General features: G+C 37.1%; 1 protein-coding gene across 16 annotated transcripts in view; it reads right to left on the bottom strand.

Moving 5' to 3' along the window:
- Positions 1–25,783, bottom strand: part of MIPOL1 (mirror-image polydactyly 1) — a 210,207-nt gene that overhangs the window by 160,938 nt on the left and 23,486 nt on the right. For 6 of the 16 annotated variants that reach the window (XR_012043002.1, XR_012043000.1, XR_012043001.1 and 3 more), the window contains exons 2-6: positions 24,819–24,966; positions 17,614–17,663; positions 15,632–15,750; positions 14,953–15,087; positions 13,579–13,658 (exon numbers count right to left, since the gene is read on the bottom strand). Coding sequence is in view for 13 of the 16 variants with exons in the window: in XM_072864531.1 (XP_072720632.1) it covers positions 13,579–13,658; positions 14,953–14,957 (85 nt within the window). In the remaining 3 variants the exon portion in view is untranslated. Of the gene's footprint in view, positions 1–13,578; positions 13,659–14,952; positions 15,088–15,631; positions 15,751–17,613; positions 17,664–19,057; positions 19,200–24,818; positions 24,967–25,783 lie in introns of all 16 variants that reach the window. The other 10 variants (XM_072864523.1, XM_072864521.1, XM_072864520.1 and 7 more) reach the window with 6 other exon arrangements.

The raw sequence follows: 25,783 nt of genomic DNA, 5'->3' as shown, positions 1-25,783 counted from the left end.
CCACTAGGATCTTGATCCCCTTCTGCAGAGCTGCTTTCTAGCCAGTTGGCACCCAGCATGTACAGTTACATGGGATTATTCCTGCCCAGGTGCAGGGCTTCACATTTCCCCTTGCTGAACTTCATGAGGTTCCTCTCTACCCAATTCTCCAGCCTGTCAAGGTCCCTCTGAAGGGCAGCAGAACCCTCTAGTGTATCAACTACTCCTCACCGTTTTGTATCATCAGCAAACTTGCTGAGGGTATACTCTGCTCCATCATCCAGATCACTAATGAAGCCATTGAACAGGACTCGATCAATTTTTCACTCTGGGAGTACACCACTAGTGACTTGCCTCCTACTGGACTTCGTGCACCCGCTGGGCGCAGACATTCAGCCAGTTGTCAGTTGACCTCACTGTTTACTTATTTAACCCATACTTTGCTTCTCTATTAGGATGTTATGTGACACAGGGTCCAAAGCCTTACCAAAGTCAAGGAAAACAACATCCTGCTTGATCCATGCTTGATTTCCTGCTTGCCAGGATAGACCATTTCTGAATTTGGACAAGGTGATCCCTGAATATCTACCAGCTCTCTTGGATCCCTCTTCTCTCCAGTACTGTATCCCATGGGATTCTTCCAAGCAGACCTCTGAGGAGGCCGAAGCCTCTTCTCCTGAAGTCCACAGCTGAGGTCCTGCTTTTTGTCTTGCTCCCTCCTCCCAGGATCCTGAACTCCACCACCCTGTGGTAACTGCAGCCAAGGCTGCCCCCGACTTTGACATCCACAACCAGTTCCTCCTTGTTTGTAGGTACCAGGTCCAGCAGAGCATCTCTCCTTGTTGGTACCTCAATCATTTGTGTCAGAAAGTTGTCATCAACGGACTCCAGAAATCTCCTAGACCACTTGTGCCCTCCTGTTGTCCTTCCAGCAGATTATCAGCATCATTGTAGTCCCCCATGAGGACCAGGACCTGTGAACATGAGGCTGCTTCTAGTTGTCTGAAGAAAGCCTCATCTGCTTCACCCAATACTCCTCCATGCCCTTCCCTCTTACTGACAGGATCAAGGATAACACCACCTGGGTCCCCACGCCCTTGACCATCATCCCCAGAGCCATATAGTCACACGAGATACTTCCCAGGTCACCTGAACAGTATCACTGGTGCCTACATGGAATAGCAGCAGGGGGTAACAGAGGGTCAGATGAGCCCCAGCAGCCTCTCTATAATGTCCTGAATATGAGCTCCCAACAAGCAGTAAAGCTCTCTAGATGACAGGTCAAGTCAGCAGAAATATTTTTAAATTTTTTTTTAAAAAATGAATGAAGTAAACAAGCCTGAGTGATGACGTAAACATCTGCATTAGCAGCTGAACTTCAGGCTAAATCCTTAGGCCATGACAAGATATGGATTTTTATGCCTTCAACTGTAAGTTACAGAAGCTAGAAAAAAAATAATTTAGAATGGAACTAGACCTGTGTTGCCATTTATTAATGCTAATGCTGCTTCTTTAAGCAACTTACATTTGCAGCACACTTATTCATCCAGATTCAATTCCCTCAAGCACATGGGTAAGACTAAGCAGCATCACAGCAAGCCTGTAAGTGGCATTCCTGGAAACGTCAGGCGAAACACAGAGGATCTGGTTTTTTTCCCTACTGGCTTTGTAAGAGAGAAGATGATGGCAGCCTCCTCCACTCAGAACTGGAAGCACTCTGCCCAAGGGCATTAAGGTTAGAGGTTTTTACTTGTTTAATACAGCTGTAATGCATTTTTTTGGTCAACATGCTAAATCTGTCAGTAGAATGCTTTGGGGAAGACATTTTGAACACTGTCAGATCAATGGGCATAGCGATTTTTTTATTTTTAAAACCACTTTACTTTCCATATAGCCCATGACCCCCACCCCAAGTAATTTAGGCCTTGGTACATGGTAGCTTCTTGTCTTGCTGTTAAACTAAGTAGCAATATTAATCAATGCACTTCAGTGCTTTTCCTCATGCCTCCTGCAAATTGTATTGTGCACTAATTACCAATGCTGCAGAGACACACTGGGGAGTAAGTAGCATTTGCAATAATGAGGCTGCACAAGGAACGTCAGAGAAAGGGTAAAACAGCCTTGCAAGCTTTGGAAAAAATGCTGTAGTTTTCATTAAGTGGTAACACCACCATTGATTCTGGTTCTTGAGTATACTAAACAACTTATTTTCCATATAAAATAGAACAAGTTCAGTAGCCCAGATTAATATTTCACTATAGGGAGAAGCTGAACAGCTGATCTTCTGTATGTATTTATCTTGAACGAATAGCTCGTTCACTTTGAGGGAAAGAAAGGCAAATGTTAGGAAGAAGGAATATAAAGACACTAGAATTAAAGCTGGGAATTGATTCTGAGGGACGTAAGGGGAAGATAATGCTGTCATGGCTTGAAATAGTAAAGGCAGAATGGAATTCAATGTTGTTAAGCTGGAGTGGTTAAAAAATCAAGTAAAAACATTGAACCTAACACATTTTGCAGGCAGCCACTATTTCTCATAGCTTCTTCTTAGAAGTGGGGGACTGGCACCAAAAGCACAGCATTAGAGAATCAGGGAAAGCACAGGATTAGAGAATCCTGTACTGACACTGATAATATGGAAAGAAGTGTTGAAGATGTAAGTGCACAGAAGGTGCAGATTCACCTGGAAGGCTAAGGAGGCAGTAGCCTGCCTTGTGCACCACTCAGCATATTCAGCAGTCCCAACATCCAGCAGAAGCTGGGTGGGCACCTCCCCCCCCTGTTTGCAGTCTTTCAGCACCCCACACGCCAAACTGCGCTGATCAGCTCAGAGGTTTGCGGGGGATCTCTGAGGAACAACAATAAAGGAAAACAAACAAAAACCAATGGAACACGCACACAGCACTGCAAAATACACAGCTGGCTACAGATCTGCCTGCAGATGACTATGGGGACATTGGAAGCCCTTGTTGGTGCTTCAAACTAGCTTCAAGTGTAATAGTACTTACCACTTGCTACCTATAGCTTCCTAGTATTTGTTTTAAGCTGGTCTGTAGCACAGAGAAAGCATGTCCTCATCCGTCTGCAAAAGACTGCATGAATGAACCCCTAGAGGGATGGCAGTAAGAGGCAGAAGAGGAAAAAGAGCAAAACCAGGAAGGAAGGGAATGAGCCATACACGCTCTGGGAGCCTGAGCAAAGCTGACTGCAAACTCAGTAGCTTACTCTTCCTACGTGACACTGTCAGATTAAAAACATTTGAAAAAAAATGCAGAACAAAACATTGTGCTACATTTGAGGAACTAACTGTAACCTCAGTTACTAAAAGGCCCCCAAAATTCAGTGTCTGACAATCTCTAATTGACTGTTAATCATGTATTTTTTTTCTCAGTCTAAACAACAACGCAGCTTCGATTTCTGTGGGGGTTTTTTTGTGTTTTTTCACTACAAAAAACTTTGAATTTCAAACACCAAGAGGGAATATTCACTATCCAACAAAACTATCAAAGCAAAGAGCCACCCCACCCCTATACCAAATGAACCTATTCCCACTGGAATGAAAGGACTTACTACAGTTTAAAAATACTTGCTCTTGCCTCTACCTGCAAACCACACATCTACCTCAACGTGCTGCAATAACTGTCAAGTGTGTAAAAGCAGTACTCAAGAACTTCACCTTCTTTTATTTTCACTAGACTAATTGCTATTCTTTATTATTGACTTTCAAATTATCTAGATTTTTTGTACATTAATAATATTACAAACATTTCTGAAGAGATAATTTTTGAGCATGTGTGTATGACAACGCACACACACCTGCAAGTGTCCTAGCAAGCTGTTAGGATAAGACAGTTCCTGCATTAACAAAAAGCAATTTCTAATAGCTTCATGTGAAAAATGGGTTATGGAATTGTCTTAAGTTCATAACATCTAATGCCACTGGACTTGAATTCTTAGATATATATAATAAATAAACAGAAATTAAATATTTAATGGAAAACTTGAACCTGATAGCCACTAACTGTTAAAGCTATGCAAATGAAATTAGTACTATGCCTGAATATTCCTTCATGAGCTGAAAATGATGAGTCAGCCTTTTTGTCAAAGACAAACATTCATTCACTTGGCTGTATAACTACTGGAACTTCTACCAAACAGAATGACTGTGAAAGACTCAGATTGCTCAACAGTTCACCCCTTACTGAATGATTAAAAGGCATAAATCCTGAAAATGAATGGGAAACCAAAATTAAAGGATTTTATAGGCATAAATATGCAAAGAAAGAAAATGAGGCTGGTGGAAGAAATCTGATCCTATTGCCTGGCATAAATGGAAAGAAAAGAGTTGGTTTAGGTTTTATGCATTTTCAGAATGCCCGTTATTTCCTTCTTCATTCCTATTTGAGTTGACACAGATGCAATATACATTATTTACATGCATATCTCAAAGGGTGTTCGGTTATTTTCAACTTTTTCCTCACTATTTTATCTTTCCCACAATCTGCAAACAAGTTTTCAGAGTTAATCCGCAGAAAAGATGCTGTACTTAATTTTCAAGAAGAAAGTAATTCCTGTTTCTGGAAAACAATTACAAAAGCTCAGTACAAAAAGTACAAGGTCAATATACATTTTCTCCAAAACAAACAAACAAGAAAAATTGCAGCTTCACTCATCTTTGGACTTACTACAGATTTACTTAGGTTAGCAATTATTTAGGCCCCTTCAGTGCAGTGTAGTATACTGAGAACCAATAACCTGCAACTAACAGCAAATGGTTGTCCCTTCATGACACTATTTTTCTAACGTTTGAAGAAAACTGGGCAAACTTTAAGATGATTATTCAGCAGGACTCTAAGATCTCACTAAATCACTTCTGTAGCAGGGCAGAATGGCAGGCACAGGAACCTGATAACAAGTGAAGACTGAGCTCAGAGTAGTTTTGTAATACAAAGCTAATTCCTTTTATTTCTCAGTGCTCTGCCCAGCCAAAATGCTACACATAACCAGCCAGAACCTTGGCAGTAATGAACAGGAAATCACCACGTAGATGTATTGTATGCTCAGCGCCCCAATGATACATAACTGTGGGCCCTGCTGAGAGCACCATGGGTCAACTCAGAAGAATGAAGACTATCAACTTACTTTTAAGTAACTCTTACTCAGAAAGGTCCCAGATTTTACACTGAGATAGGATATCTGCTCTTATTTTAAGAAACAAATGACAGAGGTTCACTGAAACAAGCCTTGAAAACAACGTTTTCTGGAAACTCTCACATATATTTTATAAGGATGCATAAGCACTGTGATAGTCATTTTAAAGCCATCAAGATTGAGGCACATGGTAATGAAGTAACTGGATCGAGGTCACTAGGCAAGCCATGGCAGAAGTAAAACTGCAGAATTCCAAGGTGCTGTATCCATGCTGTATCTTGGAGCCTGTGCTACCTCACTGGTGGCCCTTCCTGCTCCTGTTTCCTACTCAGAGACCTCAAATTCTTCTCTCTTCTGTCAGAGAGGCTTTAGCAACTCCTTTCAATTGGACTTCAAGGAAAAAAAATACCATTTTTACTTATGAATGATAAAGTAACATTTATACAATCAAAAAATTAAGAGAAATTTCAAATAACTAGATTGGTATCCTTCCGCACTGCTTTATGATGATAATTTTCATTCACATGACAGACTGCAGTATTTCTGTATTAGAAGACAGACGTGCAGTGTACAGTATACAAACTTCCTGTAATTTCAATAGCAGGCAGAAGAAATGAATAATTGGTTTTTTTTTTACATTGACTATCATTCTGATACAGAAAACTTCCGAACAATTAAAACTGTTTTAGCAGTCATGTTAACAGAACAATACAATTCAAATGCTTGATCTCCGGCTACAGCTAAGCATTTAAGTTGTCCAAAATCATGATCAAAGAGAACAATGTATTCTTATTGGAACTTTATTGAGAAAGTTCTCTGCAAATGAAGTAAGAATAACCTAAGTTATATTTTGCATTAATGTCTTAGTTTGCTCTATATCCCATGACACACACACACACACAAAAAGAGGCTTGAAAATATTTTGTCTGCTAAAATACAGACAAAACTCAGAAGTTAATGGTTCATTTTTTTATTCCTTAAAGGAATCTAAAGAGAACAGTGAATTCATTCTGTGTTAGCAATTTAAGCGGGGGGACATCTGTGTTGCTTTGAATGCTTCTTTATTCACCTGTATTTGTGTGGAACCCTGGCAATACCCTTCATAAAGAAATAAATTGAGAAGGAGATTAAGAACAGTTGGAGTTATTCTGGCAAAGGCAATTTTTTTACAATTCTCCAAGGATTCTGATGATTTTAGTAATGATGTTTCCCTCGCCTGTCTCTCTCACTAAGTCTTTTGCCCTCCTATTTTGCATCAAAACAGCAATTGTGTACAAACTAGTGAATATTTAAAATAGAAAAACACTTTACAGTCTTTAAAATATGCAGCCACTTATTACTTTGATATTCACTGCAGTTAATTGTGATGCATTTATTAATGTGTAAATATCAGACACTTCCTTTGGCATTCCACTCTCCGTTTGCAATTCATTAACACGCTGTTATTTTAAAATATTAGTCTCTGAGACGACACCAGATTTTCGTTGGATTGGTCTCACTCTTGAAAAAGCATTTTTATATTCCAAATGCATCAAAACAGCAGAATCTCTAGGCAGATACTAAGTGGGATTCACTGAAACACAATGTTAGTTCTAATGGATGGATGATTGTGTTTGGTCTTTTGAAACTTTGAAGTATAGGTAAGTCTTGATCACACAAATTAATAAATCCTAAAGCTGGAGTTAACAATAACCATTACACCCAAATTCTGCAGCTTAGCCCAGCCAATTTTTCAAAAGGTCAGGTTGTGAACTGGAGAAGATCAGGGAGGTCCACTGCATAGCTTTGTTGCCAGGCATCTCTCGTCTGGATTGTTGCAGGCATTTATTAGTATTCGTCAGCAGACTCAACAAAGCAAACAAGAAATTCAAGCACGAATAATAAAATGAAATGCTGCTATATAACCCTTTGTCATTCAGCAAATATGGGACTTTTTAGCTACATTGTTCCTAAACCTGGGTTACTACTTTAATTTTTCTCCACAGTGCTGACTGAATGAGTATGCATGTGTGTTAAATGCAGAGCTCCCTTAACAACTGCAGGACTGCCATTTAATCTGTTGGTAGATGGACCATTTCCTGTGGGAACTCTAGCTATGATTTCCAGATCCACCAAATAAATCTCAGATTAAGATTCCAAATGAAACCTGCCTTTGGCAGATAAAAAATGTCAAGATGGATATAAACAGTAAAATTATAAATTATCTAGGTGTTGCACGATGACTTGATGTGCGTTTTTTGTTTACACTTTCCCCGATATCACAACTATACAAGGCATTCATCAAATGTCACACTTTCATAATATTGGAGGCATCATTAAAACTGTTTGGCTAAGGACCTTGAAGTGTTTAAGCAGTAGCTCAAAAGTATATTTGTGCAAAGTAGAAGAATAAATTTACATATCAGCAGCAGCTCATAAGGGATGGGTAAATATTCTGTTTATCTCTCATTGTAATTCAGGTTAGTTTAAATACAGGGTTTCAGGATATCATTACAGCCTATATGGCGTTATTACATAATTTCCAAACAGTGTCTGCTAGAGTTTTACTAAGCATGCTGTGTTTATGTTTTCTAAACCAGTTAAAAACAAAGTAAACCCTCCCATCTCATTTTTCTTCTGCTATTGTCATACCAGACAATTGCTTTTCACATATAACCCCTTCCATTATCTAAATCTTAATGATCCAGAACTCCCTTTTATCTAGGCAGGGTCATGTTTCCTGATGCCCATTAATTATAGTGAAAATTCTCTTATCCAAATGTACTCAACCTCCCCTACTGCCAACAAACAACTAAGGCTTTGCTGAATTAGAGTTCTAAACAAAATCCCAGAAAACTACAGCTTTAGAAGTAAAGAAAAATATTGTAATTTTAAGTGTCCGACATAAAAGAAAGGTCACTCTGCATAAAGTGCCAGTAAGACACTTTGCCCATGCACCCTTACGTTGAGTAAATGGTCTACTAAAGATGCAGGTGAACTCTCAGAGAAGTCTCCAATGCACTCCCTGGAGAACCTTTTTTAATAAATTTTTTTGTTATGTCTTTGCTCTGAACTTAAGCTTCATTCTAGTTGTTATTAAAATAGAAGCAATGAAGGTTTCTAAAGAAGAAAATAACCAGATTCCTTTTGCACTTGTGCTAGGTCTTCTAAAGCTCCTCCCGAAGCACTACATAAAAATTACTGTGGTAGTAAGCACTGCTCTCCCTGAAGCACATTTCAAGACATTCTGAAGTTAGCTGCACTCATACCTTAAACACTTAAGCGATACAAAGTGCAATACTTCAAGGTGTGCATTCTCCCCATCTTTAGTGCTTGCAATACTCGGTGCAGATAAGGCACTACACATTTTCAGTGTACTGTAAAGGGTCTAACAAAATCATATTCACAGCACTCCAATGGGACAGGCAGATACTGGATACTTAACTGTGCTTCTGATGAGGAGTCTTTCTGCATGCAGCCTGGCCAGAAATGCAATGTATTTATACCCATTCAAAATGTACAAGGAAAGAAATGGGATGGAAAAAGGAGACATGAGAATTTATATACATGAAAGGGTGATTAAATTTACAGGAAAGACCAGACAGTATTTGAAGATTTTTCAGTTATCATTAGCTCCTTTTTATCTTCTCAGTCATGGCACACTATTCTCTCTTTTTCCATGCAAGATGTTTTCTTCATCTTCCATACTTAGTGTTGCTCAACAGTTACTAGCCACTCTTTGTATGTTTGACTCATGCAAACCTCTCTTCTGCCTCCTATACTGTGCAGAGAAACCTGCAACTACCCTTGCCACTTTGCAAGGGGATCTCTGACAACTAGCACACAGCGAGTTCGATGCTGAAAGCCCAGCACACATGGAAGACACTAATCAATTGAGCCACGTGCGCAAAGAGGACTCTGCCTCTCCGCACATCACGTAGATTGTTCTGCATACAATGCAGATAGGCAATATCCATGCAATATCCAGGTCTTCTTTCTTTCCAAGGTAAACAGCATTCTTTATTGCTAAAAGAGGGAAGGAGAGGAAGAACAGTCTCACAGTATCTCCTGTTGAGACATGTAAAAGAAGAAACAGACTTCAATATGACAAGTATGGTTTATTCTGCCTCTACTACAGCCTTGGAAGAAGGGCTTCAGATTTACTTTAGAGTGTTTACAGCTGTGACAGGTGTATTCTGGAAAGGGGAAGCAGCACCTTTACAATTAGTTGCTTTTTGACCCAACTAGAGCATCAGATGAAAAATCTTTACACCACCACATTACTCTCAAAGTTTTCTTTACCCCTTCATCTTTGTGTGTGTGTTAAAGACACACAATAGTAATTCCAGACAAAAAGTCCTTGTAATTACTATTACAAAACCAAACCCACAAAAAAAGTACATTAAAATCATTGCACAAGTAGAACAACTTACTACTTCTAATAAGATAGTCTACAAATACATGGTGAGGAACAGGAATTTCATTTCTAGGAAGTTAGCAAAAAAAGATGATTCATTTTACATAACCTATGCATATGACTGTACATTGCCTCAATTACTATGAATGCAAAAGGGATAGCTGACAATTAATGGAATTTATAAATGGGAGTAAATAAATGCAAAAATATTTCTAGAGAGGTTTTACTTCCTGAATATTATTCAGTACACAGCAAAAGAACTAAAAATATTTTTGTAAGCAATACACTGGCATATACACATCATGACCATGACAATACAAGGAAAGCTATGGCCAGATTCTTAACAGGAAGCACCATGCATTCATGCAAGACCAATGCATGCACAAACACACAATGCAATTAAGACAACTGTCTACGTGTAAGCTTATCACATGCACATGTGTCTGAGCAGCTGTATATACATAACTTGTTCGTTAGGTCTGCATATCTGTTTTCCTCTTCTATTTTTCCTGAAGGGAGCAAGACTGGAAAACAACAGCTCACCACCAGATAAAACACTTACTTTTCAAATTTCCCTGTACAAGCTGATTCTGCAGTTCTGTTCCAATCTACATTATCACATCTCTTTAAAGCTAGAATCTCCTCTGAACTACAATTTCTAGACACGCAATTTTAACGTATTTTTACAAGCCACACAAACATTCTTTTGAAGGATAACAAGCTACAGTGGAAGTGTCTGTATGCATCATAACTAAGAGTTGACATCAAATTCTTACAGGTGAAATTGGTCCATTGACTTACATTTCAACATGTGCTTTAAGTAGTGGTTTAGAAATGTATTTATTTCTATGCTTGAAAAATATAACAACCACCTTTTAAGGAAGCAAACCACTTTGCCATTAAAAATAATCTATCTATTACGTTGTTTTAGGAAATTCCAAATAATTACACAATGCTTTCATCTCGGAGTCAGCAAAATTACAATTTTGTTGTCAAAACAGACCAAACAGTACTTGATATTTTAAGACTTCACCTAATTTCTTCCCTGTCCTTAAAAATCATAGATGCTCAGAAATACGACGCAGGCAAAACCATTACAATAGTGAAAGACTATATAATACAGAACAAGTATAGCTGCACCTATTCAAACACAGTACATGATATGAGTCAAATGAGACGCAAATTTAACTCCAGTATTTGCACACTCACCACTTTCCTGTCCTGCTAACTCTTTTGGAAAATTGACATATCAAGTCCTGAATGTATATGTAAGTATGGAAAGCACCCAATTTCAGGTTCTGTCTTGTGTTTTCATAGTATTTGTGTTTGTGCAGTCTTCACCATGCATGTAAACCCTGCTAAAGTAACAACTCGACCCAGGTGCTGTGTGCTTCCCCCCACTCCTGCCACTGCAATTGAAAGATATGCACCTATTTGGCAATATAAGTTTATTTTTATAATGGACTGCCATCCTAGGCTTTCTAGCTTGGATCCTGAATATTTTTCATTTGGAAATTACATAGTCTTCACTGGCCTGCTGCCAATGCTCCTGATACATTCTCTCAAGTATTCTTAGAGAGAAATGAAAAAAGTCACTAACCTCCTATTAAAAACTAGGTGCTGTGGAGACAAACAGTACATTTAAATTAGATACAAACCCAAAATAATAAGCCTTGCACATAGACTGTTCTTTAACTCTTCCTAATATACTAGAACAGAGACAGATAAATGTCTTCAATCCAGACAGGCATATTATATTCCAAACAACACGGAAAGTTAAAAAGAAAATCTCAACTATCAAACACTTCAGATATACTCTTCCTAAACACTACCTTTCTTTCAAGTATTTTATTTTATAACATCTATTAACAGGTTACATATTATCCCGCATAACCGCCATAAACCTACCTCTTCTTTGTACCTAACATTTTTGCTGGTTTTTTAAAATTCTCATTGCTTGACTGAATTTTCATCTAGTCAGCTGAATTTCATCTCAGATGTGCTTTATTTTTTGACAAGTAATTTAATCGCCAACATTTCAGTATGTTATTAAAAAATATATTGGAATAAATCATTATAAGGTTATTCTAAAAACAGCTTTTAAACTTCCAAGTTACAAGCAAGGAACAACTAGACACAGTACAGTACCAGCCGCAAAAAGGAAAAATACCACAGATGACAGAGCAAGTGGAGCACAAAATGGTACACACTTCAACACAGACATTTAAACAGAAGATTAAAAGTTGCTTTGGTTTCGTAGTTCAACGAGAAAATGCACCAGAATGTCTACCATGGGTACATATTGAACATTATGTTGCTGTAATTTATCTATTATCTTTAAGATAAGAAAATGTAATTTAATTGTTAATACCCAAATAAAATTCTAAGAATAAAAAATTCCTCATCCAAACCACTATGATGACATAAGATTTATCCATAATCCCTTTTTTAAACTTCCCTAGGAGTAAAAGCATAAAGAATTACGTGACTTACTAATGATTGATCTAAAAAAAGTGTATCAATTTTACTTTTGTCTATATAACAACTGCTATTCGATACACAAACATGTAAGTTAGCTTGGAAGAAATAGCTTTCTAAACAGCACAAAATATTAACTTAATGCATCAGAAAAATAATACACATGAAACTCAGTAACTACCCAGTTTTTAAAGTATCTGTGAGCAGCAGAAGAATGTAATTTCTTGAAAGCAGACAGAAAATATTTCACAGAGAATCAGTTTATGGTATTCACTTGCCTACTTTGGAAAAAGTTAACCTTTTGAACCATTCTTAGGGTATGCTGACCCCTAAAGGTCTAAAAATACTAAATCTGATTAAGCCATTACACATTTAAAGTATAAATTGTCAGAATATAATTCTCCACTAAGTTACTCCACCATGCCTATTTTTGTTTTCACAGTATATGATTCAAAAACATTTTTAACTTCACTCAGTAATAGCTCAAAATTCCATGAATTAAAAGGGGTCTACAAGTAGTTTATTTTACACAATAATATAGATAGAAATTCCTTTACATATGTAAGAAATGCATCATCTCCAAGACGGAGTATTTCTTCTTTCTTCTAAACAACTGACTCTTCATGAGAAACTTGACATTTATTATATTTTGAGAAAGAATACATAGTCTAAAATTCAAAAAAAGGAATACACAAGATGCTATCAGGCTCTGATATAGGAGGCATCTTTGATGTTGACATGCCTATTCCATTTTTTTTTTTTAACCTACACATAACCACTGGAAAAAAATCCACCCTTTTATCCCTTTTATGATGTACTGAAGGTCTGCTTCCTCTGCCTTTCCCTTTCTTCAATCTACACATTATTATCTAGTCACAAGCGACTTTGTGACAATTATCTTCTGTAAAGTCAGTCAGACACAATATGCTCTCAAACTCAGTGCTTCTTTTTTTCCTTTCTTTTCTTTTTTTTTTTTTTTTAAGTTGCTGCCATGAAACATAGAAGAATGTATCTGAGAGCAAAATTTTGGCCATCCAAATACAAAAAGATCCTTCCATCCTGATGGAGATGAAAACTCCATGAACCATGGAAGTTCCAAGTTAACCAAGGCCCCCTCTACCTCCAAGCCTACCTTGCTGTCTATATTCTGTTGAAGTAATAATGAGAAACTCATTAATATTAATAGATGGCTTAATCATACTCTAGCCAGGTGTGAATAGCCAAGAAAGTTACTTTAAGACAGAACTTCAGACTTGTCGTTAACCCATTAAGGAAAAAAAGGTTGGAAAGTAAAGTGCAATGTACAGACTAAAAATTTAAGTAAGACTTCTCAAGGTTATACAAAAACATTTTCAATAACCCAGAAAATAAAAATAAAGCTGATGATCTACATTCCTGTAGCTGCTCTCCTATTACCCCAAATATTTTTAAGAGGCTGTGTGTGGTTGTGGTTTTTTTTTTTTCTCTTTTCTTCCAAAGTCAGTCATATATCGGCAAGAACAAATACATTCCAGTCACTGCCTAGCACTGGTACAACACCTGAGGTTCCTTATTAATATCTTAAAAGTCCTTACCTTTTGACCAGTTCTCCATTTGTTCTTCTGAACTTGTTTGATCTGGCACTGAGTCCAGCTTTTGCTTGATGATTTGAGAGCTAAAATAAAGCAAACTCTAGATAAATAAACTTGAAACAATGTATTATAACACACCTATACTTTGCCTTCATTTGACAGAAAATATACAAGACGAATTATTTAAAAATATTAATAACAGGACAATAAAGTCTGTGTACTTTAACAGTCAATGATAAATTATATTTCTCAGTAAAATATTTTTTCTTCACATATCTAATTTTTATAATGGTTTGGTTCAGCTTTCTGTTGCGTGTAGCACCTTCATTGAAAAATTTATTAGTTGTCTTCTTGTTCTAGAGTCTGGTCTTGGAAGTACATGCTACTGAGCACAGCCCAAATCACACTGAGTGGTCCTGCTAGAGGCCATGAGACTGCTCACTTTGGTAATTATTACAGATGGTGGTATGCACTTCACTTTACAGCTTGCTTTCTCCTGTTTTAATTTCCTGGATAAAATACAGGTAAAGTGGCCCATGACCACTCCAACTCTGAATTTGCAGGTTTTCCTAAACAGCTAAATAATCCATCCTAATATTTGCATACATATTGCTTCAGACTATACAGTTAATTACACAGTTGCAGTATTTCATATAATCAAAGATCTTCAAGAAACAACCCTCGATACTCAAAAATAAGACCTATGGTAAAATGTTATGCTTATCAGGTAATATTTTGAGTGTTAAAATACATACTCTCTTATATGTTAAAAATTCAACTATATTCTATATCTCAAGGAAATCTAAATAAATTTGTAATCTTGCTAATATAGTAAGCTTACCACAAATTTTATTATTTACTCAAGCACCTCTTTTAAAATGTATTATACAAAGGATAATTTTTCATCTTTAACTACGTAGTTGTGCTTATTTTGTATGTTTTCCCTGCTATATTTTTTCTACATTTATTAAAAAGATACAACATATGCCCTCAAGAGGCAGTGGCTGGATCATGAAAATACCCAGAGAGCTGTAATTGTGCTGATAAATGTAAGAGTTAAAAAAAAAAAAAAATTAAGTACACATTTTAAAATTCAAGCATATTATACCAAGACATATGTTCTAACTAATAAAGCAGCAGAAGAAATTCTTTTCCTATACAATACCAAAAAGAAGGCAGATGTTTTCATTTTTACCTTTGAGATTATAAAAAATAAAACAATTGTGCAGACACTTAAGATTCAACACTAACATTTACATTAAGCATTCAAGAAATACATATTTAGCTCATTATATTTGTTGTTAACTATAAATGTGCATGAGAAAAAAAAACATGTATGATTTGATGTGCTTAGTTCTTAAAAAATAACAACTTCACCTCATATCGCAGAACACTGAGTTCCTTACAAGAGTCCCTCAAATGAAGCTGTACGCTTCTTTTTCAATTCTGTGTAACTGTGTTGATTTGGAGTTGGCAATCTTTTCCTAAGTTCCTCATTTACTTTTGGATTAGCTGAAAATATAGAAGGTTATTAATATCAAGAAATAGGTTTCTGTCAATGAAGCCATTTCCCTACATATTGCACAAAAAGGTTCATAATAATTGCAGTATTTTAATAAGATATTCATATAGCAAGACACGAAGAAAATACGGTATTTAATAACCTCTGGAGTATTTTAAAACATGTCTTAGGGCCTTAATGTGCCTAGTAATATACTATTTAAAACCATAATTTTATCCCTCCACAATATACAGTCATTCTTCCTCGCCATTTACCCAGCTAATGAATGCCAGCAATTAGTAAAATGTAATCCCATTGCACAATCATTTTAATGCTTTTAGCACTCAGAAAAGTAAACACCAAATTAATACTGCTCAAGCCATATCAGATCCTAGTTGGAAGCAAGCAATTATAGTTCAGCTCCTCAGGTGTAATTAAATGATTGGAATGATTTAGTTCCATAAATGCAAGTTAATTCATAAGCAAGCAACAAATATACTGGGAGTAATTACAAGAAACATTGACAGTCTAAGCAGGGCATGTGCCTTCATGTACCTGAGGTAGGAAAATGCTGCCCTCTCCTGGAAATAATAGACTATGGCACGGGAATCATTGGAGACGCAAGTCAAGAGGCTCATTTTACAGACTTTGTCTTCAAGGTGAAATATGTTCTGCTAATTAATAGGAATTTTCTGGTTTACACATACAGAAAGTAAAAATATCGTTGATATCAGATTAAGGCAACCTATCGATCAAACTCAAACAGAAAGACCTTTTGGGGCTCCTTAGGGTTTGCAGTATACTTTCCCTATTATTAGAAATAAAAATGTTAGTAAATAGAACAAAAAAATATTCCATACACTAAGTATGTAAATCGGTTGTTCTGAACACAAATGCTGCAATCGGTATCTAATTTATGCACAACACTTACATATCATTCAAGAGATACCTTTACAGTAGATACTTTGAACATAGGGTATTTTTAGAACCCAAACTTACTGAACCATCGTTATTCAGTGTTAAATTTTGCTGCATCAACAACAATCAGAAGCTGGCCATGAAGATTTTCCCAGGAGGAATCATCAGAAAAATTAAATGCAATTATTTTAAAGCTTTTCTTTACTTTCATTTGAAGACAATCTGTTAATAATCAGTCTAACAATCAAAAGAAATTAAAGCTGGAGATTAAAATAAAGTATACTGGTGGACCAAGACAAAAGTGAAAATGCAAAACGAAACTGTAACCCAAAATCTGGAGTTAATTTTAAATACCAGTTTCCTTATTCACTACCTATTCATTCAACCTGCATTAGTGTTAAGACTACTACTTGAACATCATACATAGAAACCTAAAAAAAAAATTGTCCTTATCTGTTGAATATGCAATAGTCACGTAGAATTCACACTAAATATTTAAGTACAAAAACTACCTACAAACACAAATATAAATTAACCAGCATCTTCCTACTAATGAAAGAAATCCCAGATCTACCTATTTTGCCCTCTACAGAAATAACAAATGCTTCCCAGTGCTGCATATAGCAGCATGGGAGAAAAATCATACACTGTGGTCACTATACGACTATTTTCCGCACACAGAAATTGACTGCAAGAAAGCTCAATTCCAAAGCAAGCGATCACTGTAAAAGCCTGAAATTGTTCTTTACCAATGCACTTTGGCATCAAAATTTTTCTTTGTTCCAGCTCTGTGTATTTCAGAACAAACCCAAGCTGTACACAAATACCTTCACTGTCACTCTACCTATTGTGGAAATGAAATAAATTATTTTAAGAAGCCGTATTATTAAAAGTTTAAAATGTACAGCACATTTGCTTTGCCCTTTGATGTCACAGTCCTATTTTTCTATTCAAATCTTGTACACTGTAAGTTAATTGCTTTTGGAAACTACTTATTATTCATGTAAAAATTAATGTGCCAATGTGTTTAAATCCTTTTAAATGACCATTCATGCATCTTTCTTCTTTAAGTACCAATGAAATCTGTCAAAGATATCAATGCAAGATGGTCTTAGAGAAAGTTCCAATAAAGATTTTTTCTGCTAACATAAGATTTTCATTTTCGTCAACTTTACTTAAATTCCATTAATTTTTTAAGCTGCTTTTAATAAATTCACAAGTAAAAAATTTTAGGCTCCGTAGTCTGTCATTTGTGTTCCAGCTGACTTTATGAATATTAATAACAGTGTTATCCTGATTAAATAGGCTTCATATAAAATCCCTGTGAATCCTATAGCTCAGACATCTCATTTTTCCAACTCTTTATGAATTTGGATTCAGACATTAAACTGGAAAAAACCTTAAAAAACAGATTCAATGGTACATTCGTGTACCCTTAAGCAAAAAATTAGATGTTCTAATGATTCAAATAATTAAAATTGATAGGACCACAAATTGAGATTTCAGACTTTCTGTAAACAGGCAACATATTTTAACTCTAATGAAAACATCAACACTTCACAGAACAAAGGATTAAGAAGCTATTACAAAATAATAATAGTGTCTGTCCTTATACTTACCTTAAACAACAGATTATATGATCTTAACTCTTCATATATGGAGTGTTGATCTGCAGAAGTATTTCCCAAAGAGAAAGAAATTAGTGGATGCTTAATTACATAAGCATACACATGAAATACATGAACATTGTAGTTCAGCATGGGTGCCCAGTGAAAAACAGCATTAACTTTTAATCGGTTATACTTCAGCAAAAACAACCTTTTTCTAAAGAATGTCAAATCGAAGCACACAGGAAATGTTAACATTATCCTATGAGACTCATGCAGTCACAGTTTCAAACTGCCAACTTCTTCCCATTATTATATGTTTGAATTATTTACATCTATGACAGATAAAAATGGAAAACTAAGCTCACTGCATGGCCTTCACTTTTTTTTTTTAATATAGTGCTAACTAAAATTACTACTTCCTCATTTATTCAGGGATATATTCTGCAAAGATGGCCATCAAAATATTTTGCCTTCTAGTACCTTGAAACATGAATGGATTTTAGGAGAAAAAAAAATCTAAACAAAATAATGGCTTATTCAAAAGGATGGCATTCCAGTCCCGGTTCTAATTACTCATCCACAGAAACACTTAATAGGAATTAAATAAAAACAAGAGATATATAAAAATAGCATACAGAGCTTTACTTGTGCAGTTCTGAATAGCTTTTATTACAGCTGTGGCGGTATTTCCACTTTCAGAGGAAAAAACCTCCGGAGTGTCTGCAGAATATATATTACACAAGGGAGCACCCCACAATAACACCAGCTTTCAACCATCTGACCAGTGGTGTTGACCCAAGGTATTTAGATTAGAGACAGTCTGCTGTAGCTGCTAGTGCTTTCCCTCCCTGGGCAGGAGATCAGCAAGTTCATCTTCTAAGCTGGAGTTCAGTTACTGACTCCCCCTCCCCAGGAACTGAAAGGCTGTTGAGACCCTTCCAGATGGAGCCCTGATGACTGCGAACCCCCATTCCTTGGTCTTGCCTTGACAGGTTTTGAAGACAACTACTGAATCATGGCCTTACTTGCTGTGACAGGAGGCAAACGCTTGCTGGTGTCGACCAAATTCACCTCTTCTTCACAAAAAGTACTCAGGTCTTGGGTCTGAGTACTCAGTACTCAGTTTTTCCACAAGGAGGGCTACACAGCCTGTTCTGCCTCTGGTGGAACAAGACAGCAGTTCCCACCACCCCTTGGAATGGCACCAAGCCAGCCTTTGTCCCCCTTAATGATGCAGTTGACAGTTGCCACTGACAGTGCAGGGATGAAGCTATGTAAGGGGGGAAACACCGTATACGTTATGGATAGGGAAATAAAGAATGAATTTTAGTATTATTTTTGTAAGATTAATTAATCTTTAGGATCTCCTAAAATATCCTGAAACGTTTTGCCTCAGGCCAAGCTAAACTAAAAAACTTAATTTAGGAGCGTACACTACATAAAAAACAGTTACCTTCTAGAAGCATTTCCCCAGGGAACAAACAGATAGTTTTCTTAGCTCGGGTGGATGCCAACTTTTGATGCAATGATACACCCCTCCACAGAAGACACACATTTCCTCACTACCTTAAGAAACTTTATGGCAAATCAGAAATCTAAGACAACCCAAAAAAAGTTAAAATCAGCTTTGGACAGTTAAAAAATACTAGTCAAAGAATAACTGAAATAGCCTCTTCAAATATTTGTCAAATGTGGAATAACACCCATCTGTTAGATACTTGAAAGCTGTGAAAAGAAACATACTTTGATATTTGATTACAGAGTTACCTGTTTTATGGTATTCTATTACTTTTATATGCTTTTAAATACAAGTAGTTCATGCAAAATATTCTGTTTCTTTTTAAAAGAATATAAAATATAGGCAAGTGGATTAACCCTGTAAATGGTTGAATGCAGCAGTACTTCAAATTTAAAACTCCAGCACTGCTACAAAGACTTCAAGATTTTGGTTTATAGAAGTAACTGCATTATCTAGAAGCTTGGTAAAAACATCTTCCCAGAGGGCAGAGCCATGTAATAATCCCTGGCTTTTCTCCCGTACTGATTCTTGGCCCAAAAGGAGATGAGACATTTGCAGTTGGTTCCAACTAACCTACATAAATCAGAAAAGACATGGAGAACCAGGGCTCAGGTATTTTTACTCTGTTGCTGCAGCAGCTTCTTTACATTCTCATCAAAGAATTTGCATCTGATGCTTTTAACAACAGCATATGCTAAGTCAAAGAGCGCTCATTCTCTATGTCATGCTTTTGACAAAGGCAAGAAAGAAGGCATAAAAATGCAGTTTCAACTGGTTTACAATAGGTTACACCTATTCCTGAATTAAATTTAATTGGATAAAGGACATGTACTTTTGTCTTTATTTTTTTCTCCCTAACTTCTGCTATTAGTTCAGTGTCTTCAAGGCTCAATTTTCTCTTTATGTGCACCAGGAAGTGTTTTATGTGCATATTAGATCACAGAGAGCCCCATATCTCTTCTCCTCTCTGTTATATTCTCTCTCCCCCATTAACAACCAAAATAACAACCTTTGCTTGTATTTATTTATTAAACAATCTTCAGCCTGCTCTGTCCTCTTCTTTCCCAGTTTTCAGCTGTCCTTTATCCTCCATTTCTTTTCTTTACCCTTAGTTTTGTCTTCTCTTTGACAATACATGCCTTTTCCTTCTCCCCCTGCCCACCACCTTTTTGAAATGTAAAGAAAACTGCAGAGGATCTTGTCAAAGACTGTGTCTCCTTTTTTTCCAGCTCTTCTCATCTTGGTGTGCATTCTGTGAAGCAGCTTTCTTATGTGACACCTCCATCAACATTATTTTCACTCTAATAATGAAACTATGATATGCTTTGGTCAAGTGTGGAACAGCCAATTCATTTAGCCATCCTTCAGCTTTGTTGTAAACACCTCACTGGTCTTATAGCTCAATTATTACATGTTGCGTAGGTAACCAGATCTCCATTTCTAAACACTTTACCACCAGATTGTGATTTCCATAGCCTTTAAGGATAAGGATAAATATGTATATTTTAAACCAGCTGTTGTCTTATCTGGAGCCAAAGAGTATTTAATAGAATATTTTAGTAGAATCAGCACTATGTCCTCATGGCGGTGAGGGCTACCTGCATATTACACTGTTGACAGGATCATAGCCAACAGGCAAAGGGAAGTGATTAATCCCCTCTATTTGGCACGTGCGAGACCACATCTGAAGTGCTGTATCCAGTCTGACCCTCTCATGGATATCCTGAAGCGAGTCCAGCAGAGAGCCATCAGGATGATTAGGGGTCTGCAGCACATGACTTATGAGGAATTTGAAAGAGTTGAGTTAGTTGGTGTTAAGGACAGAAGGCTAAAGGGGGATTTTATCGGGTTTTAGCTGCCTTGTGAGTGAATATAGAGAACACAGAGAAAGATTCTTCTCTTGGAGACAAGTTGTAACACAGAAAACTCTGAGAGTTATGGGTAAGAGATTTTTTCACTGTGAGAAAGGTCACTGGAACAAGTTGCTCAGAGAGGTTACAGAATCTCCATTGCTGGAGATGTGCAAAGCTCATCTGGATACAGTAGCCTGATCTAACTTTGGGGATGGCCCTGTTCTGAGCAGAGGTGTGAACTGGATGATATTCACAGGTCACTTCCCGCCTACCTATTTTATTATTCTAAGGATTGCAGTAAAACAAAACCACCAGAACTAGCATCCCGACAATACACTAAATTCTGTGTTGCTTTCTACTTTACAGGGTAGGACAGTAGAGCAGGGAAAAAAAACCCCAACCCCAGCAGTGAGGTACAACCAAAGATGACCCCTGTGGCAGACAGGCAGAATGCCGTCAGGGAGGAGAGAGCGCAACAGCAGCATCAGCACAGCATTTTGAGCGCTACTTGTCTCAAGCACCCCATTTTTTCCAGTTTGCTACATGACTGGATGATGTGCCATTAGACCAAATGTCGAACGCTGGTTTGCACACCATCCTTCAGTAAAACAAAATTGGACCACTGATACAGATATTTCACCTGCCTTTCTGAAAGCATTTGCTTCAAGCCCCACAAAATCCCTCCCCCCCAAACTTAAGAAAAGTCACTGTGACTAAAGAGCTCCAAAGCTAACTATGGAAATGATTCAAGAAACATCTGAGTCTACAGTGCTTATGTTTGCAAAATTCATTGTATAGTATATTCAATACCTTGAAATTACGAAATCCCCAAATCGTAATTTCTTTTACCACAAATCTAGCCTAGCTTTTACCATAAAAGCAAAAATAAAGTCACAGAACATTATATGTCCATAAAAATGAGAAGCGGTAACTTAGTGCCAGATTCCTAGACCACTAGTATAAGTAATAGCATTAAGCAGAAATGATACTTCTCCTGCCAAAAGCATTCCAATTTAATTGTTCGTCTGCCTTCACAGAAAGAAGGAAGATTGAACAGGGACTTAGCGAAGAAAAGGAGGCAACAAACCACACTGAAGCAGAGAAACTCAGTTTATCCAGCCAATTCACGTTTCTCAAAGTACCTTCAAATAGCGCCATTTTTCCTGACAGCAAACACACTAAAAATAAAAAGCATAGAGGCTACAAACAGTGTAGATATTGGAGGCCGACCAAGAACTATCACGAGCGCTGAATGTGTAGAGGCCTGTCAGAAATGTGCCAACCTTTCAAGACCCAGTCCTGTGCGTGGGGACTGAGAGGGGCCCGTCAGTCTCTCGCAGGGAAATACAGCCGCACCAGTTACATATCTGTCAGACTGTTTTGAACAGCATGAAAACACAAATGCACCTCCACTGCTGTCGTAAACCAACATATCCAGTCCATTGGATCTACCCCAAATTATTTATCCACTCAAATTCAACAGCGTACACTTCAGCTGCGGAAGGGAATGATGTAATGTGAAATTTCACAAGCTAAAAAGAGCAGAGAAATAAAACAACGCTGACTCCAGATCAGCCGTTTTTTTCTTTTTCAGAGAATTAACTAAGCTGTAATTTTCTTAGATGACTACCTGAAGAGAAAGCTATCCTTTAACTAAAAGCATAATTGCTCCCCAAACTACACTTGCACAGCAGTAGGAGCATTGGAGTATACAGTGTTGCTCAGGTGTGAGCACAGACATACTTTTTGACTCAATAAACATATAGTCTCTCCTCAACTTCTGATTTTTTTAAAATCTAGCAACTAGATCCAGTACATAGTGCCTTCATTGACTATGAGTAGTAACTTCATCCCTGTAAATAAAAAGTGGAGGGAGTTACAGAGGAATGGCACACTTCAGGACATGTGTCCAAGGAAGAGCACCAAAGCTGGTGAAGGGTCTACAGGACAAGTTTTATGAGGAGCGGCTGAGGGAACTGGGGTTGTTTAGTCTGGAGAAAAGGAGGCTGAGGGGAGACCTTAATGCTCCCTACAACTACCTGAAAGGAGGTTGTAGAGAGGTGGGGGTCGGTCTCTTCTCCCAAGTAACAAGTGGTAGGATGAGAGAAAACAGCCTCAAGTTGCACCAGGGGAGGTTTAGATTGGATATTAGGAAAAATTTCTTCACTGAAAGGGCTGTCAAGCATTGGAACGGGCTGCCCAGGGAAGTGATTGAGTCACCATCCCTGGAGGTATTTAAAAGACATGTAGATGTGGCACTTAGGGACGTGGTTTAGTGGTGAACTTGGCAGTGTTAGGTTTACAGTTGGACTCAATGATCTTAAAGGTCTTTTCCAACGTATACGATTCTATGATTCTATGTTTGTTACACTCTAACAACATTTCAGAGCGTTTTCAGCACGTATGCATTGGCTGTGTGCTTTACAACATGCTTAACATGTATGATATATAACATGCCCTATCATGTGCTGTTGCTTATTTAAGTATGATTAGCAGACTAGTGTTTTTAGAAACTTAATCCAGATGCTTCCTCAAATTTATTGCAATATCAAAGAAACCTGAAGGCCAGTACAATTTAAAATAGCAAGCTACACATCCAGAAATGGTCTTGAACCATCAGAGAAGAATTCTGAGGTGGGCCAGAACTCAGTAAGAACCAGAGATGAGTCAGTGAAATTAAGACAGCTGGGAAGAGAAACTACAAAAACCCAACCAAAATAAAAAGGAAAAAAAAAAACCAGAGGCATTAGCTGAAGTTAAAGAAGTTTAGATCATCAGTCACATTATCACAGACATTTCCAACAGCGGATCGATTTTAAGAAAGCAATGTAAAACATGACCACATACCAGCTTCCCAATCAAACTGCTGCAATATTTTTGTTTACATTGTGGAAAATAATATATTTATCCTTTAACCCTAATTTGGACAATATCCAAAACCTTCTCTCAGCTGAAACTTACAAGAAAAAAGTCATTTTCACCTAGTAGGAAGGAAATGCCTACTGTGAAAAAAATAAATCTCCATCTAAAATGTTAAAGTTACAAACAATGGAAAACTCAAAGAAAAAAGGTCTCCCAGAGAGAGGTGCAGGACAACTTTAAGTACAGGCAGAACTGTCAGATCACCCATAATGAAAGCTCTGTCATTTCTGTTCTTGCTCAACGAACGAAATAGTTCAGCTTTTTTTTGAAATACGCATTTGAATAAATAGATCATTCTCGTTCCTCAATCTTGTCATAATTTATAATTATATAGAACACAGGGAATAAAGAAGCTGGACAGACTTACTTTTTAAAAAACATTTCTTCATTGGCTTTTGAAGAAAGGTCATTTTAAACCCTTAGTAAGCACATTACTCAGCCAAACACACATAAGTAAATTACAGTGAAGAAGCCTTAAAGAATTCCTCTGAGAACACAAACTACGAAGAGGTTCATATAAGTTGAGGGTTACACAACTGACAGAAAAAGTTCTTATTAGGGGTTCTGAGCCTTAAAATCAGATTCTTTGCACACAGACAAATGGAAAAATAAATTCCTGGAAAAATTCAAGACCTAGGATTATCTAGCCAGTTTCAGCAAGATCATTCTCTTCAGTTTTTTGTAAAAAGAAACAGATGGCTGTTCTCTTCTTTCTTGCAACCTCATCATAAATTCAGATATCTTGCATTCATTATTCTTTGATTCATGAAGCTACATTAATGTTTTCATTGCCAAAACACTTGACACCAGAGGTGAAAAGAAAAAATTATGTGAGGTTGCAGAGAGCTGAGACAGCAGCTGAATCTTGGCCCCACACCCATTACTCCTGGGTGGAGCAATGGAGCTCTCAATCCACTTACTAGACGAAGGAGGAAAAAGCCTTCCTTAGCACTTCTGAAACACAGGCTTATTTTGATGACTGCTTTCTCTTGCACATAATTGGGCTGAACAGTTTAAGGCTTGTTTGTCAGATGTTCCAGGCATTACAAGTTGCGCTGCTTGGCATCACTAAAAAAAATAAAATTTAAAAAAAAAAAAAATCAAGACTTTATAGCTACAGAAGTATAGATAAAACACAAGATTAAAAAAGGGAAAATTTGGCCAACAGTTCAAATACTCAGAACAACTCTGAAGACAATCTCGGACATTGTGAAGCTGCAAGACTTGTAGACTCCAGAGTTCTACCTCCCCCTTCATGTCAAAGGAGCACCTGACAGAGTTAGGTATGTGCACTAGGAAGGCTTCTGTGCCTAATCATAGCACTAGAAAAACTGCTGAATAGCTTCCTATTTGACAGTCAAACTGGGAGGAAAGAAGGGAGAAAGTCTTCTGGAATATTTCTTAAAACACATTATGAATGAAGGCAACTTTCTTTTAATGTTATGCTTTCATGACTCCTTGCTGTCAAAGGCAAATCTTAACATGGTCAGACTTTAATGTAAAAAAAGGCATAATTTTTCTGATAAAGTTATGCCACTTTGACACTGCTTTCAAAGCGGTCTTCAATATTCTTCTTTTAATTTCTTCAAGACTTTAAAGCCACAACATCTACTCAATTATTTCCATTTGTAAAAACTTATGCCAGTAAGTCACAGCCCTCTTGTGTTTTCTTCTTATCTAAAGGAAGTATTTCACTGTACTCAGCTCTTCAGCTGGATTGTGCATCTGCTGAGCAGACTGGTTTGGGAAAAGAGGTATGATGAAAAGGCTGCAGTTTTTGCCATAACTTAGCTTATTACAATATGTTGTTCCTGCCTGAAAGGAGTCAAATTAGTTTAATTTACTCATCACATGGAACTTCACTGAGGTGTAACATTATTTTTGT

The sequence above is a fragment of the Ciconia boyciana genome, chromosome 6, assembly GCF_034638445.1.
Source record: "Ciconia boyciana chromosome 6, ASM3463844v1, whole genome shotgun sequence".
Classification (NCBI taxonomy): domain Eukaryota; kingdom Metazoa; phylum Chordata; class Aves; order Ciconiiformes; family Ciconiidae; genus Ciconia; species Ciconia boyciana.
Note: the sequence above shows the minus strand (reverse complement) of the source record. Positions and strands in the feature narration are given on the sequence as shown.